Raw genomic sequence first — 26,359 nt, 5'->3', positions numbered from 1 at the left:
TAAAGTGTTTGGAAATTATGGCGTGAAGCGAAAGTTTGAGTCCTGGCCACGCCCCTTTAACATAGATGAAAACGCAAGCTTTAGATAACTTTTACTGTCCAATGTCTTAAGGGCAAATCAATCAAGTTTGAAGGCAATCCTTCAAAATTCCTAGGAGGAGTTAGTTAAAATTCGCAAGTAGAAACACCCAAAAATGACGCTTTGACCCAAAATGGCCGACTTCCTGTTGAGTTTGGACCAGGGCTCCAAGGGACTTTTTCATAGTTCCTAAGAAGATGCAGAGGTTCCCAGAGTTTCATAATTATTGGTCCAAAAATGGCTTGGGGCTCAGGTTTTAAAATATTCTAGGAGGCGCTGTGGAGGCTATTGGCCACTTATCATGGCTTCCTGTTCAAGGGGTGGATAATGATGGATCATACTGGTTTTGGTGCACCTCGGTTCAAAACTGTGGAATTTAGAGCCAAACGTATGGTGGCGGCGTTACGTCTTACTTCGCCACGCCGCGCCACCCACATGCTTCACCCAAAACTGTCAGTGTTGGAAAGCAAGTTACACGAACATATCTTGGGTCACTGTACACACTATCATGCTGATCAGGTAACAGGAGTCAGATAGGGATCGTTCAACGTAAAACTTTATACTCCGTTTTAATGTCCGCCTTCCTGTTTATCGTACAACATTGGTGCCAGAGGGTTTTCTGTGCATCTTGGGGAATTGGACAAGCATACCAAATTTCATGTTTCTACGACAAACTAAGGTTAATGAGGAGGGTATTTTGAAAATTTCTAGGTGGCGCTCTTGATCCGTTTCTGTTGCGATTTTTGCCACGCCCTTAAAATACGTAATTTTTCCCCAGTCCTGATGAGTCTGCCAAATTTGGTGACTTTTAGGATATGTTAATGCCCCCAAAATGCTAATTCGTTTGGCGTAAAAAATTGCAGCTCGCTTATGAACAGAGCGATTACAATAGGCCTTAGCAGCGCTTTGCTGCTCGGGCCTAAATAGAAAGACTGATAGAAAGAAGAATAAAGCAAAGAGAAGGAAAAGAGCAGATGAGTGTTGCAAAGAAAATGGAGGAAAGGAAAGAAGAAAGACGAGGCTGAATGACAAGATGCTCTTTCAAATAAGAGATGTGTCATTTTACTGATAAATTACCAGCAGTTTTCAGTTCTACGTCCTGGTCGGCTCTTCAGGTTGTTGCTCTTCAGTTAATGTTCAAGTTTATGTGTCACATGTTTATGATGTCAAATATTTACAATTAAAGTTCAAGAGATAAACTGATGAAGTGGTTTTACTGGTAACGTATTGAGTGATGTAGTGTGCAGTGTGCACTGCAGAGTGTCTGTGTACTGGTGAGATGTTTCGGCTGGTTCGAGCTGAGAGGACAGAAGTTCTTCCTCTGAGCTGGGCGTCAGGTTCATGTACTTCTCTAACTGCAGCAGTGTGAAGACGCAGTTTTTTGAGTGACAATGAAATAAGTGGAAGAACAAATAAAAATAAAATAATAGGTATTTAATAATATTACTAAATTGTGTTTTATTTCTTATGTTTAAAATGTTTCTCTTTACTATTATCTGTGCTCTTTCAGTTTGGTGCGTAACCTTTTCTGCTCTTCTATTCCAGACCTCCATGGTCACCATCTCTTCAGACAGAGGAGACTTCACAGAACCAGAGATGAGCTCATGTCATTGGACTACATGACCTTCACTCACCTCACACATACACACAATATAAATACACTTCAGCTACGTAACCATACACTGTGTACTTATACACATCTATGTAAGTACATACATGTTCTCATTCACTCACAAGGTATGCACGCTCACTTACTAGTATATACCCTTGACCACCCCCCAGTTTTAGTACTCTATTACTACTACTATTACTTTATTCATTTTATTATTCTTAGGAAATGTTAACCGTGTGGAGAGACACATTCCTGCCGTGATATTAGATTTTTATTGTTTAAACATGAATAAATATGAAAAAAATAAATGAAACTGTAACTGTCCCCATTTTAATTTCATCTTGATAAAATTTCATTCTTTTTTGTCTCCGAACTGAAAATGTCCCCAGATTTCACTTCAGAAATCTGGTCACCTTATTTGTAATATTAAACATAACATGCTTGATTAGTCGAGCTACTCATCTTCAACGTTAAACAAGTTGAATCAGTTCACTCTGGCATATTTGTTTTTATGTCTTAATATAGCTGAAAGTCTTTGAACTCTCATAATTGTTAAATCATAAACTTACAAAATCATTTATTTATATTTCTAGTTCATTTTCAACGTCTTATGTTGAACTAATATCACAATGAACAAATACCTCCTACCCCAGCACTTAAACTAATGAAAGACAAACAGGAGAAGATAAATGAAACAAATATAAAAAGGTTAAGACCAAATAAATAATAGAAGAAATGACACATTACCTATTTGTTTATAAACATAGCAACCACCTCTCTGTGGTGCTCAGTTCAGAATTATCTGAAAATCCATACCTTTAACAGGAAACAACATCAGTCCAGGTTTTTCAAATGAACCAGTCTAATGTCTCTTTTCAGTTAGTGCCAGTACAGTACAGCTGGTTTTCCATTATGCTCCAGTGTAACGGGTCTAGTGGGCGGGGTTCAGAGTTGAAAAAAATTGTCATCACACGCCTTACCAGCTGTTGGCGGTAATTATGGCTGGGCCATATCATATCGTTCATGATAATACCGGTAAAAATTACTTGCCCTGGAAAATAAATGATATCATGATATTAGTGGTATAATGGTACATGTGTTTGTATTGAACTTTCGGTACGGCATGTTCGGTTCGGTCCACCTGCGTACTGTTTCGGTTATTTTTTCACTCATTAAATTTTATTAACGAGAGATTATGCGCCACGGAACTGAAGTTCCTATAAGCGACACTGTCAGGTGTTATAAGGTCACAATGCACCATCCATCCATCCATTATCTTTTACCCGCTTCTTCCATTTTGGGTCATGGGGGTCGCCGGTGCCCATGTCCGGCAATCTCTGTGCGAGGGGCGGGGTACACCCTGGACAGGTCGCAAGTCCATCACAGGGACCCATAGAGACAAACGAGACAAACAACCATTCAGTCTCTCACTCACACCTACGAACAATTTAGAGTTACCAATCAGTCTAACATGCATGTTTTTGGTCTGTGGGAGAAAACCGGAGTACCTGGAGAAAACCCACAGATGCACGGGGAGAACATGCAAACTCCACCCAGAAAAGCCCCTGGACCGGGATTTGAACCAGGGACCTGCTCGCTGAAAGGAAGCAGCTCTACCAGTTGTGCCACCATACTGCCCATACAATGCACCTTCCATTTTCCTGTATTATTTTGTCGAAAAACATACCCTTGAACAATATCCTAGAAACAATACAACCTTTTTTTTTAACTTGCCATGAGGTAGTGCTCTGAAATATAAATTAATTTCAGAAAATTTTTGTTAAATCAAAAAAAAGAATCAGTAAAATCGTTTTCTCATGCAAGTATCGGCTGATTTCTGATTTCCAGAAATGAAGGAAATCGAGGCGATTAATTGGTGCACCACTAGTATCTACTTAGGAATGTATGTGAATATGCAGTTTTATTTTGTATAGGCTTCACCCTTTAAGGCTGTCGCTGGTGGGTTTCATCCCGTCGCGCGCAGCGCAACACTGAAAACTTTAGTCCACGCCCACCTGCTGTGTGGGCCTCACCTGGTCAGTATAAATTACGGTGAGACCGAGTAATCAGCTCCCATTTTTCTTCAGCAAGCAACCAGCACTGTTTTTTACAAGAACACAATGTCCAGCACCAGCACCATCCACCTGTGCCCGTCCTGCAAGACTGGCTACATGCTGAGCTTCGACCGGCACGACATCTGTGAAGGATGCCTGGGTCCCCACCACGCCGACCTCGCCTCCTGCCGTCTCTGTGACCTCCTCCCTCCTAATGAGAGGCAGAGGCGAACAGCCTTGTTCAAGGCTAACATCGAGGAGTGCCTCTCCGTGACGGGGGACTGTTCGCTGGACGACGCCATTGCCTTTTTTGACTCCAAGTCACGGAGCAAATTGGATGATTCCTCCAAAAAAGGCGACGTCAGCAGCAGCACCGCTGCTCTTTCCCTCCTGGAGAGCCTAGTGTTAGAACGGGGGGGCCGAGCGGATGCTCACTCCCCCCGGGCCTTTCTACATCGGCGAACACACTGCCCCCAGCCATCGGTGCCCTCCTCTCGGAGCCGCCCGACATAATCCAGGAGGCGGCTGACACGAAGGGACTGTCCGTCCCTCTCTTCTCCCCGCCCAGATCGGATGATCTGGAGGGAAGGTTTGGTTCCACCCCGGCTCGCCGTCCTGACCCCATTTGGCCTAGTTTCTCAGCAGTGATGTTCTACTGGAACCAGGCTGCAGCCAGACCTGGTAGGCTGAAGGCATCCGTCTCCACCATCGCTCCCATCACCAGAGTGGAGGGGTTTACTGAGCGGAATTTTCCCTAGGTACCCCCTCTGGAGCCAAGCCTGGCGGAAGCACTCGGAGCAAAGTGTCCAGGTTGGACCAGCGTCCTTTCCCTCCAGGGAGACACGACCAGACGGTGACATTGCTCTCCAATCGAGCCCACCAGTATGCTTTCCAGGTGGCCGCAGTGAACAACAATGTCGCCCTGCTGGCCTACAGCATCTCCAAAAGGCTGGAGGACATAGACCTGCCTGAGGAGATGAGGAGCTCGCTCTGCAAAGCGTTTGACGTCATCCTCAACCTGTGCGCCTCCTCTGATGTCTGCCTTTCTTGCATCGCCGCCAGGATGACAATGATCCAGAGGTCCACCAGGCTCCGACACTCCCCCTCCTTGCCAGAGAAACTGCAGAAAGACCTGCTGGAGGGCCCCATCAAGACGGAAGTGCTGCTCGGGGCCAATTTCAAGGCCATGCTTGAAAAGTTGAAGAAGTCGGAGGAGGTGTCGGAGACTGTGCGCCACCTGATGAAGCCGCACCCCTCCTCCCGCCCCCCGCCCGCTGGAGAGATTGTCATGGCCAGAGGGAGCAGCAGAGACGTTCCACCACTACAGCAGCATCCTCCCGCCCCGCTCCACAGCCGGTCCCTCCCGCCAGAGAACAGTTCTACTCATTGCGGCAACCAGCGGCTCAGTGTTTCCCCAGAGACTGCCAACAGGCGTCGCCCTGGAACAACAAGTTGCAGGGCTCACGGGGGAAAAGAAACAAGAAATGACTACTTGCGGTGGATGTGTGTGTGTATAATGATGACATGAGTTTTAAAATAAAATGAAAACATCATTCAGAGAATAAAGTGTCTGATTCCAGCCTGACTGTCAGATCGAATGATCTCACAGCGGCTTCTCTTCACACATCCTCCACACAAATCGAGCCGGTAACCTCAAAACAGGTTTTTAAAAGTCACCGCAGCTCGAGAAACCACAAAAATACTCGCTTGACACAGCAGCTAGAAATTATTTTTTTCAGCAGACCGAGCCCAGAAAAAAAACCTAGCTCTCAGCCCAGGTTGTTTTCTGATTTTTCTGACCGCAGCGGGAACAATCGCGTTTCTCCACGGCAACTGCAATCTCTACCCAAACGACGTCACATTTCTAAAGGCGCTCATGCCTCTCCTCAGTGTGCGTTGGCTCACATCAGAGTTGATGTGAGCCCGCAGCCTGAGCGCAGCACAGAGGCATTCCCAGAGCCCTTTCGGCGAGGCCTCTCCATGGGTCGCTCAGAGAGCATCTCCAGAGCATATGATGACGGTAGAGGCCTTAGCTTGGTTAACGTCCGTAAAGGTCCTGTCACAACACAAAAACGCGTGCCCGCTCCCAGAGCGTTATGCAGAGTGGCAGCGAGTGTGTTCCCTGGACAGATAGAAGAATCGTCTTATCAGCAGAGGTTACACGCTGCAGTTTGCAGCTCAACCCCCACCGTTCAGAGGGATCATAGAGACGGTTCTGTCATCTCCAGAACATATATCGTCTCTCCACTCAGAAGTTCAGGAATTACTGATAAAAAATGTAATTTCCAGGGCTCCCAACATAGAGGAAAACACAGGGTTTTACTCACTTTACTTCCTGGTTCCGAAGAGGACCGGAGGGATGAGACCCATTTTGGACCTATCCGTATTCAACAATTCGATCATGGAGAGACAGTTCCACATTCTGACAACCAGACTGCTGTTGGACAACATTCAACAGAACAACTGGTTTACCTCCATAGATCTAAAAGACACCTATTTTCACATACCAATCATTCCAAAACCCAGAAAGTTCTTGCATTTCTCCTTCCAAGGGACCCAGTACCAGTTCAACAGCTCCCATTCAGCTATTCCCTCGCACCACGGACGTTTTCAAAATGCGTAGAGATGGCTCTGCAGCCGCTACATAGAGCAGGGATGATAATTCTGTTTTATCTGGATGATCTGCTGTTGCTAACCCGATCCAGGCAGGAAGCAGCTGCGCAAACCAAAGCACTGACGTCACACCTGTTAAACCTGGGTTTCGCCATAAACTGGGAGAAGAGTTCGGTTCTCCCGGCCCAGATGATAGTTTATCTGGGAGTGGAGCTAAACTCAGTCACTATGAGGGCCCGTTTATCACAGACGAGAGCCGAAGCTCTAAAGGACCAGCTCCGCATTTTGCTCCCCTGTTACGGAATCAACATATTCTGATCCACACAGATAACAAAGTGACTGCAGCTTACATAAACCGGCAGGGGTGTGTGCGCTCAGCCCAACTGTTACGCATTGCGAAACAGCTGTTGTGTTGGGCACACAAAAACCTGCTCTCCATCAGAGCAGTGTACATCCCTGGCATCCTGAACAGAGGCGCGGACATAATGTCCAAGGGCGGTCCGCGCCACGGAGACTGGAGTCTCCATCCCGAGCTGATTTCTCAGATTTGGAGCAAGTTTGGCCGAGCAGCATTGGATCTGTTTGCCACACAGGAGAACGCCCAGTGTCAATTATGGTTCTCACTGAGCCCACGGGACGACCCACCGTTAGGAGTGGGCGCTTTTGCCCACAGCCCGTGGCCAAAAATGCTCCTTTACGCGTTTCCTCCAGTCCATCTAATATCACGGTTTCTTTACAGAGTCCGGGAGGAAGAACTGTCAGCCTTTCTTGTAGTCACCGAGCGCGTGAGTGCCCCGTGGTTCCCAAACCTGTAACGTCTGTTATTGGGTCGACCGTGGAAACTGCCGTGGAGCGATGATGCTCTCCTCCAGGTGGGAGGAGCGATCAGGAGTCACCCAGAAATAGGCCAGCACCTTTGGGTCTGGCCGCTGAGCGGATCCACTTAGAGAAGATGGGCCTCTCTCAAGAAGTGGTGCTCACAATCCAAGACTCACGTGCCGCTTCCACCACAGCACTGTACACATCAAAGTGGACAGCTTTTCAGCGTTGGTGCACGGCGAAAGATGTAGAGGCCATCTCATGTCCACTAGGTGGTGTGCTGTCCTTTCTGCAGCAGTTGATGGACAGAAATCTAGCGTTCAGCACAATTAAAACGTATGCTGCAGCTATTTCGTCCTGTCACGAAGGCTTCAGTGACAGAACATTTTTTAATCTGTTTTCTGAAAGGTGTACTGAGGCACAGACCGGTGTCATGCCCACTAGCTCCACAGTGGGACCTAACGATGGTTCTTCGAGCCCTGATCAAAGCTCCTTTCGAGCCTTTAGATCACATTTCACTTAAATTCCTGTCACTTAAAACAGCTCTGCTGTTGGCTTTGACATCAGCAAAGAAAGTGAGCAATTTATCAGCGTTCTCTGCTGCCCTATCATGCCTCAGGATTCAGGCTGATGGCAGCTCAGCTGCGCTGAGACCTAATCCAGCTTTTATGCCCCAAAACCTCACAAGTTCATTTAAATCGAGAATGATAACATTGGATGTGTTTTATTCTCCTCACAAATCAGAAGAAGAAGCATCTTTTCATCTCTGTCATGTGCGTGCTTTGGCATTTTACATAACACGCACGGCCACACTGCATCAGACTCGGCGTCTGTTTGTGCATTATAGAGACGTCTCTGCAGGCCGCCCGTGATCCACTCAGCGTCTGTCACACTGGCTGTGTGAGGCCATTTCTGCAGCTTACAGGGCATCACGATTGAAGCCTCCTGAGAACCTCAGAGCTCATTCCACCAGAGGAATTGCATCTTTGGCAGCTTTGCATAATGGTATGACAGTGCAGGATATTTGTACGGCGGCCGCTTGGACATCGCCTTGTTCATTTATCCGCTTTTATCTGCGTGATGTTTCGGCCTGTTCCATGGCCAATTCTGCTCTTAGTGTTCTAACAGAATGAATCTTACTGTTTTCATGGAATTTAATTTAAACTCACATCTGACTGCATGCAAGTACAGTGTGAGATATTTATTATCAGTCACAAGTTTTGTGACTGCTGTTTTCTATTGTTACTAATCAGTTCATGACTATTGTTACCAGTCAGTTCATTTGATTATTAATCAGTTCATTTATTATTAATCTGTTCATTTTTTAGAGCTGTTGATCTTCTCTGCTCACGGTTACATGGTTACAATTGTAACCTCTGTTCTTTCCCACTATCGGCAGCAGGACTGCTTTCAGCCTCCCCCATTTTTCCCAGTCTAAAACTTTTTCTCTCCGGGGTGCTCCTGTGCGTGGAACGCGTAATTACGCAGCATGCTTCTGTGCATGGTGCGCGTAATTACGCAGCGCGTAATTACGCACACAGAAGGCTGAGTGATGAAATGTTTTTTGATGCAAGCGGGCGCTTCATATTGTGTCTGAATGGACCCAGTGAGTCATAGACTACATCCTGCTTCACCTTTAACCCACCAGCAACAGCCTTAAAGAGCGAAGCCTATACAAAATAGAACATTGATTACGTACTGTAACCCCAGATTCTATGAATATAGGTAGGGCTGGACAATATGGCCAAAACTTTTATCACGATATATCTTTTAATTTCGGTCGATAACGATATAATTCGAGATCGATATAAACAACATAAAAGCCTCAGGAAAAACTACAAAACTATACAAATAAATTAATGTTCACCTTTTATTTGTATTTAGCCTTCAAAAAAATGAAATCACTGTCAAATAAACATAAAATTCTCAACTTTGTCAATATTAATAGTTTTAACTTTAAACAACAACTTTAAAATTGACAGCATTGAAATTCGTTGTTAATGAAATAAACTTTTTGGGTGTCGTTATTGATGAGAAGCTGACGTGGAAATCTCATGTAAAATACTTAAAAATAAAAATAACAATTGCATTACTGTATAAAGTAAAAGAGTTTTTGAATGACAAAGCTTTGTATATATTGTATAATGTAAAGATTGTTCCATTATTAATCTATTGTAATGAAGTTTGGGGAAAAGCATGTAAAACAATTACAAACCCTATTCTTATTTTTACAAAAAAGAGCTATAATAATTATTAGTATGAAGTGCTATGGTCACCCAACAATAATATTATTTTATCAATTGAAATTATTAAAATGTTATGATTTGGTTGAATATAGTATTTTACAAGTCTTGTATAAAGCTCATAAAAATATTAGCCCCAAATATCAATTAAAATTAGTAAAAAATAAATATAAAAAAAGTAGAGTCAATACAACTTAAGGGAATGTAAATGTTTGTAAAACCTCCATTTAGAACTAGTGTGAAGGAGCTGTGTTGTAATTCAGGGAACAGGATTATGAATTGTCTTGATATCACATAAACATTTCTAAAACAATTTACATGTTTAAAAAGATGATTAAGTTAAAGTTGTTGGGAAGGTTTAGTACCAGGTGAAGGATCCCTGAAGTTTTTTTGTTTTCAGTTTGGAGATTGTTCAAGTCAAGGTTGTTGTTTGTTTCTAGTTATTTTGTAGTTTTTAAATTAGGGGCAGATAAGAATTATTTTCTTCTTTCTTCAAACTTTTCATTCAATGTTATATTTTTTTCTTTCTGGTGAATTTCTTTTATTTTAAATGAATGAATAAATGATAAAAACAAACAAAACAAAACATGCAGCACTGGGGGTGTTTCAGGGACACGTTGGCTCAAACTTTTATTGAGCTTCATCTTGTGACTCATCATCTTCTGTCAAGTGGAACAAGTTAATGTTCCCACCGCGAGTTAGAACGACTCTCCGTCACATTTTGAAGCACACTGACTGAAACCTGCAGTTTATCGGATCTTAGAAAACCGAACCACTTCCAAACCAGCAAATTAGTCTTTCCGCTCTTTTCAGTGATGTCATCTGTTTCTCTTCGCTTGTGAAAGTTGTTCAGTCACATTCTGACGATCATGGAACTCATTTTGAAGAGAAAACTTAACGTGCGTTGGAGATTAGCCTAGCTTAGCCTGCTACTACTAACGCCTTCTGGACTTGAGCTCTGCGTAACATTACGTCACCACGCACTTACGTAGTTGTGTCACACCTTTTTCTGTCCGGGTTGAAACTGAAGTTGCCGCTTCAACCCGAACAGAAAACGCTGTAATGCTATCGAAATATTGAAAATGTGCTTAAAACTCATATCGTTATTGAATAAAAGTATATCGCGAGATATATCGATATCGAATTATTGTCCAGCTCTAAGTATAGGCGTAGCCCTTTAAGCTCTGGGCCTCACTGGTTCCTAAATGGCTGAAGAAAAAGCTATTTTGTGAGCCGATTACCCGGTCTCACTGTAATTTATACGGACCGGGTGAGGCCCACACAGCAGGTGGGCGTGGACTAAAGTTTGCAGTGCTGCGCTGCACACAACGGGATGAAACCCGCCAGTGACAGCCTTAATGGGCTACGCCTAGACTCATAGAATCTGGGGTTACATTACGTAACTAACGGTATTGTTGATATGCAGGTATCATGGGTACGTTGGTATCTACTTAGGTATGTATGTAGTTATGCAGGTATAAGAACATGCAAAGCTTCGATACATTTAGTGTACATAAGTGGAGCTGCCTATTTTCAATTTATTAGTAGTGAATGCATGTAGGTGTTTTATTTTTTTTATTTTTTTTTTATGCATATCAACCACACCCAAGCATATCTGTTTAAACAGTGAGTGACTTCCTCCCCAGTTACATTAGCTAACCTAAACTTTTCAGATTTGGACCACTTCATGGAAGCACAGCTCAAAAACCTGAGAGTTGTTTGCTGTGACCTATTGGCATGGAAACAGTGTCTAACAGACACTGAAGATCGGTGGATTCTGTTTAAAGCATACCCCAACATCCTTTCAATCTGTTTCTCCCAGCACAGTGTTTTTTTTTTTATCACTGTTTTTTTTATTAAAGTTTTTCTCTTTATACATACAAACTGGAATCTGTGGGTACAAAGGAGTCATACTTATGTTCTCTTTAAACAACATACTTGAACAAAAAACAAAAATTCATCTAAATAATCCCTACAAAATAATCCTATTCACTCCTATCCAAGTCACTGCCCAATGTCTGCACATTACATCCTTAAACCTGACAAAAAGGAGAACATATTTTAATAATAATAAAAAAAGGAATTCACCTGAAATATTAATGTATATTTTGGAATTTATCAAGAAAGGGGTCCCATATTTATTTAAATTTTCCAGTAGAGTGTTGAAGAGAACACCTTATTTTTTCTAGTTTCAAGCATGACATAAGGTCATATAACCACTGTTTATGAGTTGGAGGGGCATCACCCCTCCATCTGATTAGAATTGCACGCCTCGCTAACAAGGAACAAAAAGACAACACCTGCCTTTTGGAGGCTGATAGAGGCAACTCCATCACTGATGCCAAAAAGAGCCAGGAGAGGACTAGGTGTTACTGCCACTCTGAAGAATCTGGACAGGGTGTTAAAAAACATCTGTCCAGAACTGGCCAAGGCTGGGACAGGACCAGTACATATGAACCAGTGTGGCCTCAGCTATTTTGCATTTGTCACAGTATGGGGTGATTTCCGAATAGATATGAGACAGTTTGCTTTTGGAGAAGAGGGCTCTATGTACCACTTTAAACTGAATAAGACAATGACGTGCGCACAGAGATGTTTTATTAACAAGTTTAAGCATAGAAGCCCATGTCTCATCTGGAATGGTCATGTCCAAGTCCTCCTCCCATAAAGTTTTGAGTTGGGTGACGAGGTCTCCATCATGTTCAGCATTAGATTGTAAAGCCTTGAAATCAGCCCTTTACGGGTTGGGTTCAATTTTAAGATGGTTTCCAACAGTGTAGGCTCTGGTAGAGAAACTGAGCCTGAAAGATGGGATTGAATAAAATTTCTGGCTTGTAAATATCTGAAAAAGTGGGATTGTGGTAGACCATACTTATTGCTAAGTTGTTCAAATGATGCAATTTGTTCTCAATGAAAAGGTCCTTAAAATGAGTAAGACCGCTCCTGTGCCACCCCAGGAGCACCCCATCCTGAACAGATGGTTTAAACATATGGTTAAGTGCAATGGGGCTTAGAGGAGAAAAATCCTGAAGTTTAAAGTATTTCCTAAACTGGCCCCATATTTTTAGTGAATGTTTCACTGCAGGATTTAAAATGGAGTTGGGTGAGGAGAGTGAAAGTGGAGAACAAAGCATAGCCGGTATAGATATATTATTGTTGTTGTGTAATTCCATAGTCACCCAGTCAGGGCAGTTACTCAGGCTATGGTAAAAATACCAGAACACTAAGCATCTGAAGTTGGCAGCCCAATTACAAAACCGAAAGTTGGGGAGGCCAAACCCCCCCTCCTCTTTAGGTCTTGGACGTTTATCCCTTCAGATGTAGGATGACAAAATTGAATCCAACTCGTTAAAAAATATATTGGAAATAAAAATAGGTAGTGCCTGAAAAAGATTAAAAAAATTGGATAATGTAGTCGTTTTAATTGAGTTGATATGTCCTACCAAGGACATGGAAGGTGGCATCCATTTTGTGAGGGATCTTTTCACTTGGTTTAACAGTGAAGTCAAATTCTCTTTGAACAGGTTTTTGTTTTTTTTGTCACTGTGATACCCAGATATGTAAATTTTTGTCTTTCAATTCTGAATGGCAGATTGGTAAAATCTGACATATTTACTTTATTACTTAAAGGGAAAAGCTCACTTTTGGTAAGGTTCAGTTTATACCCGGAGATCTGGCCAAATTGGGTAAACAAATTTAGGGCAAAAGGCAGTGAAGTTGATGGCTTGGAGATAAAAAGTAAAAGGCCGTCTGCATAAAGCGACACCTTATTTTCCATGTCATCTCTCCAGATGCCGGATATCTCCTTACTGGTACGTATTGCAATGGCGAGGGGCTCTATGGCCAGATCAAAAAGCAGGGGGCTAAGAGGACAGCACTGCCGGTGCCTCTTTGTAATTTAAATGGTTTTGAGGTTTGAAAATTGGTACGTACTGTAGCAGATGGCTGATGATAAAATCAGCATACCTCTTGACAGAATTACTGCCACCGAACTGTTTGTATTTTAACGCACCGCAGCCATCAGGCCGGCGCGGTGGTGGATTATTAACAATATTCAAACCAACTTTTGACTGTAAACAACTGCCCATCCCAGTTTCCCGCGCCAGCTTTGAGCTGAGCGTCTTTGAACTCGGGACATTCACCTCCGACGTTATTTGCACTCGTCTACCGCCCACCTTGATCCAAGGACTTCATAAATGATTTTTCTGACTTCTTAGCTGAAATCACACCAAAATATGAGCATGTTCTCATTATCGGGGACTTTAATTTGCACATGTGCTGTCCTGAGAAGCCCTTGGTTAAGGACTTTTTAGATGTATTGGACTTATTTCATCTAACTCAGCATGTAAACGGTCCAACCCAAGAGCGCGGACATACACTGGACCTTGTTTTAACTCATGATGTGACTGTTAATAATCTTGTTATTGGTGATAATGTTTTTTCAGACCACATGCCAGTCCAGTTTGAGTTCACCCTCCCCCATCTAACTCCTAAGTCGTGCATTCGTGCACGTAGCACCCGGGCAATTAACCATTTCACTGCTGCACGTTTCACAGATGTTTATAACTCTGAAATGATAATTCAGGCCCCAGTTTTTCTCACCACCACTGAGGAGCTGACATCCCAGTTCAACTCTGTCTGCTTAAAGACTCTGGATCATGTCGCTCCTGTTAAAACTAGAAAATCAAAACTGAGAGCAGAACCTTGGCTGAGTGACGTCACCAAGGCCGTTAGGCAGCAATGTAGGAGGGCGCAACGAAAGTGGAGGAAAGACAGGCTGCAGGTCTCTTTTCAAATACTTAAAGAGAGTTGGCGCTGTTATCAGAAAACAGTGAAAGCTGCTAAATCCAAATACTTGTCTGATATAATTACCTCAAACTCTCACAACCCACGTGTCCTCTTCTCCACCCTAAACTCTGTTCTCCACCTCTGGAAGCCTCAACTGAGCTGTGCGACAACTTCTTACATTTCTTTTTGGAAAAAATTGCGACCACCAGGGCTCTCATTTCCCCTTCAACTCATGACCCATCCATCCCACCGCAATCTGTATCTCCGTTTGACCATTTTGAACACATCACTCTATCTTCTCTAGAGCAGGTCATAAGCAGCTTGAAACCTTTTGGTTCCCCCTTTGTTGTGGTCCCCCCTCGACTAATAAAGGAGGTTTTTCCCACTCTAGGTCTGTCCATTCTTGATATAGTAAACAGTAGTTTATCCACTGGCGTGGCGCCAAAAACCTTTAAACATGCTGCTGTCCAGCCTCTCCTGAAAAATACAAACCGTGACCCCTCAGTCGTGTCCAACTTCCGGCCTGTCTCCAAACTCCCATTTGTTTCTAAAGTACTGGAGAAAATAGTCGAGTCCCAGTTGAAGTGCTTCCTGGAAGGTCACACCATCTTAGAGCTATTCCAATCTGGATTTAAACCTCTCCACAGCACTGAAACTGCCCTGCTGAAGGTCTTTGACATCTTCAGATCCACAGATCCTGGTGATTCTGTGCTGCTTGTCCTGTTGGACCTCACGGCCGCCTTTGACACCATCGACCGTGAGATCCTCATTGCTAGGTAGGGCTGGGTACCTTTCTAAAAAAATTGGTACCAGTGTCGGAACCTTCACTTCGGTGTCGGTTCCTGGATTGTTCTTTTTTCTGTACCAATTTTGTAATTACTATTAATTCTAAGAAGAATAAAATTACGTTACACATTACAGTACAAATTGTGAGTTTTATTTTTTAACTTTGGTATTTTTCTATTCCAAGCAGTTTTCTTACATGAAAACAAACAAATAATTTCCAGGTCAAAAGACCAGTTACAAACCAGTGACACGTCAGTGTCTAATGTTCACTGCTACACACTGAGGACCTTTTCTCTGAACAGTTTTTCTTCAGAAACAACAACATGTCTGATTTATGTGGACACAAACAAGATGTTCCTGGCTGATGGTGTCTCCAGCAGTAGAACATGTTCACTCTGAGGCTGTAGATGATGATTGTTGCACACACAGATACCTGGTTGTCAGTTTGACATATTGTCCCTCACATTCCACCAGCAGGTCACTGAATTCAATGAGGTATGGATGATGCAGACTTCTGCACCTCTGTGTCTCTGCCTGGATCTTCTCTGTGGATCTCTGGGGTTTAGGGCTCTGATCATCTCCCTAAATGACATGAGAACAAAACATCAACAATAACATGGTTGTGTTATTATTGATCAAAAAACATTATCTAGGCTGAGGGATAAAGGTTTAACTGGTTAACAAAATCCTTTAAAGTTTAATTTACCTCCAACATGCAGCTCCACTGTAGAAAAAGGCAGCAAATTTTTAACAACAAAGTCTGACTGTCCTGTGGCCCCCACCTCACTTTTCTTTTGTCCTCCTCACATCTGGGTCAGAACCTCCTGTGAGGAGAACATGAACATAAACAGTGAACATCAGGTGAACTGTTTAAGCAGCTGATCCAATGGTTGAGCACATTTTTACAAGCTAAGATTTATGTTACTGTCAATCTTTAGTTAGCTTCTGAGTTTAGCTAGCTACGTAGATAAAATAAATTTACACACTAATATCTTAAAGTTAGCGTTACATGGATCATAGTTTATTTCACCGCGATGTACGTGTTAAGTTGCAGTTACGCTAACAAACGTAACTCACCAGCTGAAACTCAGAGCCGTCCTCGGAGTTCTTTGATGAAGAGTCCGATCGTGGAGATAATGAATCAGGACGTTCAGACTCTCACAGGCTGACTTTAATGCTGAGAGGAGGAGGAGGAGGGGGGAGGCTAATGAACTCTTCTCTCCTCGCAGAAAAACACGGAGCAACTTTCTGCAGCGCGTGTTGTCGAAGCTGTTCGACAACACACGCTGCACACGTGAACCCGTCTGTCGGGCGTCACCAGCACCATAGACATAATTATACATAGATTAGGTACGGCAGCTCTATACAGCTCTGGATGTAATCTGGCTGTAGTCTGTTTGTCATATGTCTGGTGTTTTACCAGCCTGCATGCTGAAACCACGTGACACGTTACAGCCAATACCGAAACTTGACACCGAAAGAAGAGTGATGTTTCAATACATACACCGACCGGTGCAGTTCGGTCGGTGCCATAAAAGAACCTCAGTTTGGTACTCAGCCCTATTTAGAGCAGTGGGTGGGCGTCACAGGGTCAGCCCTCAATTGGTTCAGATCCTACCTCACTGACAGATCCTTTTGTGTCTCCATCAAGGATTTTAGTTCTGCAGAGGCAGAGTTTAAATGGGGGGTTCCTCAGGGGTCCATCCTGGGTCCCCTCCTATTCTCTTTATACTTGCTGCCGCTTGGTGCTATTTTCCGGAAACACAACATGCCCTTCCACTTGTATGCCCTTGACTGTCAAATTTACTTCCCCCTAAGACAAAATGGTGCATGCTCTATTCAACCGCTGCTCGACTGCCTGGCTTACATCAGGGACTGGATGGCTTTAAACTTCTTAAGTTTCAATGAAAAGAAATCTGAAGTCATGTTGTTCCCTCCTAACAATACGATCACAAACCACTGCATCGACCTCTCCGCTCTAACCCTGTCAGAAAAACAAAGAGTCACTAATCTGGGAGTGATAATGGGCCCTTCCCTGAAACTTAACAATCATGTAAACATGATTGTTAAATCATGTTTCTTCCAACTGAGGCGGCTGTCTAAACTGAAGCCCATATTGTCCAAAAACAACCTGGAGACAGTAATACATGCATTCATTACATCTAGGCTTTATTACTGCAATTCGCTCCTGTTTGGTATCAGTCAGACCTCCATTGCACGACTACAACTGGTCCAGAATGCAGCAGCCCAATTTTTAACCAGTACAGGCAAAAGAGAGCACATTACACCTGTTTTGGCCTCCCTGCACTGGTTACTGGTTCACTTTCGAATCCAGTTCAAAATGCTGATGTATGTCTACAAATCACTGAACAGTGTCCCCCCCCCCCCCCCCCCAATCTCTCTGATTTGCTACAACCGTATGTCCCACCACGCTCCCTGAGGTCAGCGGACCAGTTGCTCCTCACAGTTCCAGGAATTTGTCTTAAGCACAGAGGTGACAGGGCCTTCTCTGTAGCAGGACCAAGACTCTGGAACGAGTTACCTCTGCTTGTCAGACAGGCCCCCTCCCTCTCGGTTTTCAAGTCCCATTTAAAAACTCACTACTATTCAGTAGCTTTCAACACCAGATGATCTGTGTTTTGATCCTGTATGCTCCACACTGGTTAGTCGTCATTATCTGCATCGTTTTTATGTCTATATTCTGATTTACCTCATTTTGTATTTTGCTTTGTGTGTTACCTGTTGTTCTGTCTGTACAGCACTTTGGTTGGCCTTGTCGCTGTTTTAAGTGCTCTATAAATAAAGTGGTATGGTATGGTATGGTAAAATAATTTAATCCATGAATTGAATTTGCCCCCCAAAACCAACTACTAAGAACTGCAAAAAGATAGTCAAACTCAACCCGATCAAAGGCCTTTTCAGCATCAAGAGAAACAACACATTCATCTGAGACTGTGGGGCTTGAATAAACTATGTTAAGAAGCCTTCGTATATTAAAATATGAATGGCGGTCTTTAATGAAACCTGTTTGGTCTTTTGAAATAACTGATGGTAGGACGGTTTCGAGTCTACGGGCAAAAATCTTAGCTAAAATTTTGACATCTGTATCCAGGAGAGAAATAGGTCTGTATGAGGCGCATTCCATTGGATCTTTTCCTTTTTTGTCAACTAGTGTGATACAGGCTTCGTAAAATGACTGAGGCAGGGATCCATGTTTACAGCAATTGGTAAGGGTGGAACCATCTGGACCTGGACATTAGCCAGACTGCATTGAGGCTATTGCTAGGGAGACCTGTCTGGGAGATGGGTTCGTCTAACCTGTTTTTGAGTACTGGTGAGATTATAGGGATGTGAAGTTTAGCTAAGAAATCATTAATCATGTTAGAATTGGTTTGTAATTGTGAGCTGTAGAGCTCCGAGTAGAAGTCTCTGAATGCATCGTAAATTTTTCCATGATCTGTGACTGTATTGCCGTCTTATTTTCGAACTTTAGAAATAGTTTGCCTTGCCCTAGAGCCCTTAAGTAGGGTTGCTAATAGTTTATCGGGTTTGTCACCATGCACATAGAATTTGGATTTGTCATGCAAGAGCAAACGTTCAGCTGAGTGTGTTGTTAGTAGGTCAAGCCTTGTTTTAAGTTCAACACGCTTTTTAAAAAGTTCCGACACTGATTATGTGCATATTTTACGTCAGTCTCTTTGATTTGTTGCATTAGGTTATTCTGTTCGTAAGTAGACTGTTTTTTAATTTTTGCTGAGTAGGCAATAATCTGGCCTCTGATGTAGGCCTTAAAAGTATCCCATACTACGAGGCTAGAAGTCTCTTGTGAAGAATTAGTAAAAAAAAAAGAAACTTATCTCATCCTGAATAAACTTCATAAAGTTTTCATCCGACAGCAGGGTTGAATGAAAACGCCACTGTCCAGTTCTTGGGGAAAAGTGAGAAAGAGACAGGGACAAAGTTAGTGGGGCGTGGTCCGAGATAACTATGCTCTGGTAGTCACAGGAGTGGATCTGCTATAAGTATTTAATGTTTGTGATAAAGTAATCAATTCTTGAACAAGTTCTGTGTACGTGTGAAAAATATGAGTATTCCCTATTATAGTATTATCAGGGTTTAATGCACGCCGCACATAGCACAGTCCATATTCAGATAAAAAGGTTTGAATGACTGATGCAGATTTGTTTATGACATTACTTTTAACAGATGAGCGGTCCAAAACTGGGTCTAGCCAACACTTGAAATTGCCACCTAGGACCAGACAATATTTATTAAGATCGGGTAAAGAAGAAAATAGTTGTTTAAAAAAAATTTCATCATCTATATTAGGAGCATAAACATTCACCAGGGCAACTAAAGTGCTGTAGAGTTTCCCACTCACTATAACAAACATCAAAATTAAATTCAGATCATAAAACAGATACATTATTTGTGTATCTAGAAGTAGAAGAGTGAAGAAGGGAGGATTAAAAGTTTTGTGCTACCAGATGTGCAAAAAATATAACCTCCCACGATGGGGGAGTTATTCTCATTCTGAACCCAATAATTCAGATCTCCTGTCAGTTGACCAGCAGGAGGACAAGAGGTAAGATTCTGTCGTTCCACCCAGAGCTTTGGGCCTCTGTGAGATCTGTGTGGTCTCTTGCTCCAAATAAAATTCAGAATCAGACTATTGACCTTTCTAGACAAAACCTAAAAGGACAAAGATTTAAATATGCTGAAATGGAAATAAGAAGCAAGGGTGAGATGTTAATGGAGTTTTTAATGGAGTCCTTTCACAGATCTGTGAACATCTTTTTACTGCTTTGGAAGATTTAGTAAGTTTTTGATGTATTTTCAGATTGTGGATCAGGTCAATACGAAGCTACCCGTGTCTTTTGTTGACAAGCTGCTGGCTCCAGACTCCCAGCTCCTGTACCTGCGTTTCCATCCAGAGAAAGAGGTGTGTTTCTTAATAAAACTTGGCTTCTCAAGGTCTTTTACGTTGGAGTAGAGGTGATAAATAAAGGTCTAAACCACAGTCTGTGATGTAACAGCCTCCACTTGACTTTACAATCCATTTTACAGCTATCATTAAAAACTTTTTTTAGTTCAAGTGTTAGCCTACTGTCTTTTTTTTGTGCTCTTAATAATTTTTGAAGCATACAGATAACAAAGCATTATTAATTCAGTAAAAGTTAATCTCACTCTAATATTTTCATATCATTTGCATTTCTGATGAGATGTCTGAACACTTTGGAGAGGTAGATGGTAAAAATTACTTCTAATCCACCTTTATTGACTCTTGACTCGCTAAGCTAAACCTGTCTTCACATGAAAAAGTCAGCTGAAAACGGAAACCTAAAGAAATGCTTTACAATTTTTCTGTGTGTTGCGCAGGTGTTGTCTGCTGTACATGGGGTATATCATGCGCTGCTGAGTCTCAAAAACATCCCCACACTGGAGGCAGCTTATAAAATGGTTTTAGGTGAGATGGCATGTGCCCTTTCCAGCCTGCTTGGGAGCATGGAGCCTGGTGGGACAAACCTGGCTCCTAGTAGCCCCTGTGCCAGTATCCAGCACCCTGCTTTTGCTTCTTGTACCCTACCTGTGGAAAAAGCCGAGTTCACCCTCATCTTCAACCTCAGCACCCTTACCACCATTGGAAACACCAAGAATTCTCTCATTGGGGTAAGCCATTCTCCTTTTACCTGAACTGGTTCATATCGATTGATAGCACAAGAAATAACAAAGAACTGCATACTGCCTTTCAGGACAGAGTTATGAATTAAGATTATCTTGCGCTGAAAATAGCATTGTGTGCAATCTCGTGATTTGCAAGATGTCTCACACTCAGAATGTGTTTTGAATGACACTGCTTCTACCATATTCAAATCAACTCAATTCAGTTTATTTCTGTAGCTCCAAGTCACAACAGAAGTTGTCTCAGGGCAATGAACACAAAAATCTACATATATTGTAAGAGTTGTTGAACGACAAAGCTTTGTATATACAGACCCTTTCCAAAAAATTAGAATATCATGTAAGAGTTGTTTAACTTCCATAATTCCATTCAAAAAGTTTATCTTTAATAGATGATAGATTCAGGGCCCACAATTTAAATAATTTAGAGTATTTATTAGGGATGCACCGATCCACTTTTTTTACTTCCGATCCGATCCCGATACCTAAATCTAAATGTCGTCCGATACCGATCCAGTTCCGATATCATCATCATTATTGATTTTTATATGAAGCTGTAATAATCTCCTCTCAAGTACAATTTGTACAAATATATGCATGCATGTCCAAAAAGGCAACTTGAGGTAAGTTTTATTAATTTTGGATAAGTTTTAAAGTTGGAATTAAATTCTGCCTCAGCATGGGAATGCCTCCTTGGCATCCAAGGCGCCCGTCAGTTGGCTCTAACATTCGTCCGCTGCCTCTGGGTTATGATCAGCTGGGTTGTTTTTTTTTCTTTGTGCCGTACAGAGGAGATCCAGCAGGGACCTTTGTGGGTCAGTCCACCAACCAGCCAGGCAGGTTCGGACCGCGTACTCTGGCCGCCACCCCCCAGGGCCCCTAGGGTCCGCAGGGGAAGAAATTGATGCCACCAGGCTGACCGTCCGATGTTTCTCCCATCAGCAGCTCAGTTATTGGGCTGCTCGGGCTGTGGATTTGTGGGTGGTTGCAACCCTGACCCATGGTTACCAGCTATAGTTCCGACGGCGGCCTCACATCCCACGCCGGGTTAAATTGACTGTAATCGCCGACCCGGTGAAAGCCCAAGCACTGGACCAGGAACTTTCTGCCCTCCTGGCCAAGGGTGTAGTTGAGGCAGTGGACCCTCTGCGGCAATCCAGAGGTTACTACTCAACATACTTTCTCGTACCAAAGAAGATGGGCAGGCTTCATCCCATTTTGGATCTGAGGGGACTCGACCAGTATCTGAAGGTGCTGCCCTTTCACATGCTCATGACAGCAGAGGTTCTTCAGGCTGTCACGAGGGGAAAGTGGTTCACATCAATAAACCTGAAAGATGCGTACTTTCATGTGCCTATTGCGACAGAACATCACCCCTTTTTCAGGTTTGCCTATCAGGGGCCGCCACGGGCAATTCCGGGTACTCCCATTCGGGCTCTTTCTCTCACTGAGAGTGTTCACCCTGTTCGTGAATATAGCCCTCTTCCCTCTGCAGGCCTATGGGGTGAAGGTTCTTCCATACATTGATGACTGGCTTCTCTGTGCCCCATCTCAAGCGTGTGCCTCTCGCAATATGAGTCGCCTGATCGCTCATGTGTCCGAGTTGGGCTTTAAAGTGAACTTGGAGAAGAGCTGCTTCTTGATTCCTTCTCAGACAACCACCTTTCTTAGGTTGAATTTGGATTAACCTTCCATGAGGGCTCGCCCATCTGTTCAGACAGTGAGGGACATACTCTGGTTGGTCAGTCAATTCAGGCTGGGCAGGTAGTTTCCTTATTTCGCCTTCTTGCAGCTGCTAGTCAAACTGACATCACTCATTTGGAAGTGCCCTTAGGTCCGCTGTCACTACGCCCCTTGCAAAGGTGGCTCAACAGCTTTCGTCTGGATGCCAGGCTGCACAGGCATCACAAACTCATGGTGACATGGTCATGACTTTGTGCCTTAACTCCATTGAGATACATAACTTATCTGTCCAGGGGTGTCCCCATGGGTATGGTTGTGTGTTACAGAGAATTGGTCACAACAGATGCCAGCTCCATGAGATGGGGTGCTGTGTGGCAACACAGAATGGTTCAGGGCCGCTGGTGCCGAAAATATTGCTCCAAACGCATAAATATACTGGAGCTGCGTGCCGTGCATTTGGGTCTCAGGCACTTTCTACCCCACCTAGAAGGGAGGCACGTTCTATCTAAAAAAGTTAATTCTGGTCCTCTGGACATTCAAAAAAACAAAACAAAGCAAAAAAAAAAAAAAAAAGGCATGTTCTAGTTTGGTCAGACAACACATCTGTTGTCTACCACATCAACCATCAAGGTGGCACCAGGTCAGTGCAACTTCTGAAAGGGTTCAAAGATCTCCTGAAATGGACCTTTCTTCGCCTGACCACTCTGCGGGCGGTATACTTACCAGGGCGGCACAACCAGGCCGCAGACTTTCTCTCCCACCAGGTTTCTGCTCCGGAAGAGTGGTCCCTTCACAGCGACGTGATGCTCATGATCTGGGACCTCTTTGGTCAGGCAGAGGTAGATCTGTTTGCCACGGAGGAATCGCCTCACTGTCCTCTATAGTATTCACTTACGTGGGCATTAGGTGCACTGGGCCAGGATGCGTTGGCTTATCCTTGGCCAAGGGTCCTCCTATATGCTTTTACGCCCTTTTCTCTGATTTGGCCTACTCTTCAGAGAGTTCTCGAGGAGGGCCACAGAATGTTGCTGGTGGCTCCATATTGGCCAGCACGGCCATGGACTATGGAGTCTGTTTCACGGCGTCCCATGGTGTCTTCTGACTAGGAGGGACTTACCATCTCGGGGGTACTGATATGGCACCCCAATCCTCAATGTCTCCGGCTGTGGGTGTGGTCACTATGGCTTGGACAGCAGCTTACCAGAATTTTGGATCCTGTAAGACGCACCATCTTGGGTGCCAGGGCACCCTCTACTCATCAGCAATATGAAACCAGGTGATATCTGTTTACCCAGTGGTGTTCTGCCCGCAGTCTCCTGTACAATACCCACCATTCTTGAGTTTCTCCAGTCTCTTCTTGATAAGGGCCGCTCTCCTTCAACACTTAAGGTTTACATAGTGGCAATTTCATCTAATCATGTTGGCACTGATGGCTCTATGGTAGGGAGCCATTATCTAACAACAAAGTCCATGCTCAATAATCCAGGTATACAATCCAACATTTTTCAGTCAGGTCATCTGGACAGTTTTTTTTTGTGCTGAAACGTTTCAATTTCGATCCAGAAGGCTTCATCAGTCAAGGAAACACACAACAAAACTGATTCTTCCCCCAACAGCTTACTCCAAAGTGGAACAAACCAGTTTTGTTTGTGATAAGATGGTCTTTTGACTGATGAAGCCTTCCGGATCCAAGGCGACACGTTTCAGCACAAAAAAAGAAACTGTCCGGATGACCTGACTGAAAAATGTTGGATTGTATACCTGGATTATTGAGCATGGACTTTGTTGTTTTCAACCAGTTTGACACGACTGTCAACAACGAAGAGGGCCGGCAATGGAGGAGGGGCCGTACCAAAGAGACCATCTTATCGCAAATAAAACTGGTTTGTTCCACTTTGGAGTAAGCTGTTGGGGGAAGAATCCATTTTGTTGTGCGTTTCCTTGACTGATGAAGCCTTCTGGATTATTAAAGATGGGAGCTGGCTGCGGGCCACCGGACCTGGAAACCCCCCACCAGCCCACGTCTTTCCCCCCGGCTCGACTCTTCCTCAGAAGTGGCAACTCATACTATCAATAAATCAAAGAAAATGTCAATTCAGTTTTACCATTTGTATTAAAAGTCAAGGCAGGAAAAGTTGCAGTTTCACAGCGCTGGACTCTCCGGTCTATGACGCGTTCACAAAACCCAGAAGAGCCCCGATGTCCCATGTCATTACTCATTTATAGGGTCCTGGACCCCTCCTTCACAGAAGGGGAGCTCAACCTGTCAGTGTATGAGGGGGCGTGACTAAGTGTGATCTCAATGGATCTTATGTGTTTCTGATGTGTTAGAAAATATGAGATGGTGCTTCAAAAGCCTTTCTATGTGATGTGGCAAGCAGATTAAACTCTATTCCTTGACTGATATTGAATCCCAGAGAGACTCTTTTTAGAGTTGCTGGCCCAGTTTAACCCAGTCAGAACCGGGTCATAATCCCATCTCTGAGCAGATCCAAACCATAGGACCAGTTCAAAAATATCTTAACAGGATCGAAGGCAAAACGTTTCAGCACAAAAAAGAAACTGTCCAGATGACCTGACTAAAAAATGTTGGATTGTATACCTGGATTATTGAGCATGGACTTTGTTGTTTTCAACCATTTTGACTTGACTGTCAACCAGCAATGGAGGAGGGGCCGTACCAAAGAGACCATCTTATCACAAACAAAACTGGTTTGTTCCACTTTGGAGTAAGCTGTTGGGGGAAGAATCGTTTTTGTTGTGTGTTTCCTTGACTGATGAAGCCTTCCGGACCGAAGGCGAATCATTTCAGCACAAAAAAAGAAACTGTCCAGATGACCTGACTGAAAAATGTTGGAGCCATTATCTAGTTTCTAGGTGTGGCGCTTGTAGGTTGCACCCACCGATGGCTCCGTGGGCACCAGTTTGGGATTTGCCCTTGGTTCTCAAAACTCTATGCCACTCTCCATTCGAGCCTTTGGCGCAGGTGGACCTCAAGTGGCTCTCATGTAAAGCCCTATTCACACGAGATTAGTTTTGCCTAGGGACCACATGCTATTTGTAATAATTACTGAGATTGTCTGTCTTGTTAATCCCGTGCGAATTGGCCATGTCAGTAATTTGTAAAGTGAAAATTCTCCCGCAAATAACCTACTGTATTTTGCTGAACTCCGAGGTCTGTGGTAATACTAATCCAATGTGAATAGGCATCTCTGTGATTTGGACATAAATGGGCTGGATCCGATACGTATTGAGACGTTGTTTGTTTTTGTTTAAACAAAATAATTTGGAAAAATATAGAACAAGTCTATTTTAAATGAATGTGCGGCTCGCTTTGGCTTTATTAATTACAAACCGGATTCCAGAAAAGTTGGGACACTAAACAAATTGTGAATAAAAACTGAATGTAATGATGTGGAGATGGCAAATGTCAATATTTTTTTCGTAATATAACATAGATGATAGATCTGTAGTGAACTAGGCCTCCGACCAAAACCTGCCTCTGGAGACCTTCATGGGACAGGAACTGTTATTTCATTGATTTGAATCCAGAAATACAAATTAGCTCATCCAGTGACTGTCTAATTGTATCCTGAAGTAATCAATTGAAAGAACACTCTTCTTTTTATATTATCACTACTATTTTACAATATCTTGACAATCAAAGTGTGTTTAGTTCATATCATTTCTAATGTTGAAGTGAACCACTCATTTTGAATCAACTGTGAAATAGTATTAATGATTTTTTTTAAACCTCATTTAAATTAGAAATCAAGTTAAATGTCTATTTTCAAAGTAATTATGCATTTTGATTTTTTGTGTGAATGAGAAGTCAGTGATGTCGGTCAAAAGTCAGAGACAGTCAGAAAGAAGTTATTAGAACGGACTGTATTGTTTTTAAACCTAGCAGACGGTAAAAAGAGAAACACTGGCATCTGCGTTCCTCTCACTTTGCCATAACATTCCTCTGTCTGTACTAAACGTTCCTAAACATTCCTGAA

At 43.2% G+C, this 26,359-nt stretch overlaps 1 protein-coding gene across 1 annotated transcript in view; it reads left to right on the top strand.

Moving 5' to 3' along the window:
* LOC119421946 (serine/threonine-protein kinase SMG1) overlaps positions 1-26,359 on the top strand; it is a 63,020-nt gene that overhangs the window by 25,271 nt on the left and 11,390 nt on the right. Inside the window, exons 9-10 of the mRNA XM_037689306.1 lie at positions 19,834-19,935; positions 20,373-20,663. Of these exons, the coding sequence (XP_037545234.1) occupies positions 19,834-19,935; positions 20,373-20,663 (393 nt within the window). The remainder of the gene's footprint in view (positions 1-19,833; positions 19,936-20,372; positions 20,664-26,359) is intronic.

Source organism: Nematolebias whitei, chromosome 15 (assembly GCF_014905685.2).
Source record: "Nematolebias whitei isolate Nwh7 chromosome 15, NemWhi1, whole genome shotgun sequence".
NCBI classification, from domain to species: domain Eukaryota; kingdom Metazoa; phylum Chordata; class Actinopteri; order Cyprinodontiformes; family Rivulidae; genus Nematolebias; species Nematolebias whitei.
The sequence above is the reverse complement of the archived record's forward strand: the minus strand, read 5'-3'. Positions and strand labels throughout refer to the sequence as shown.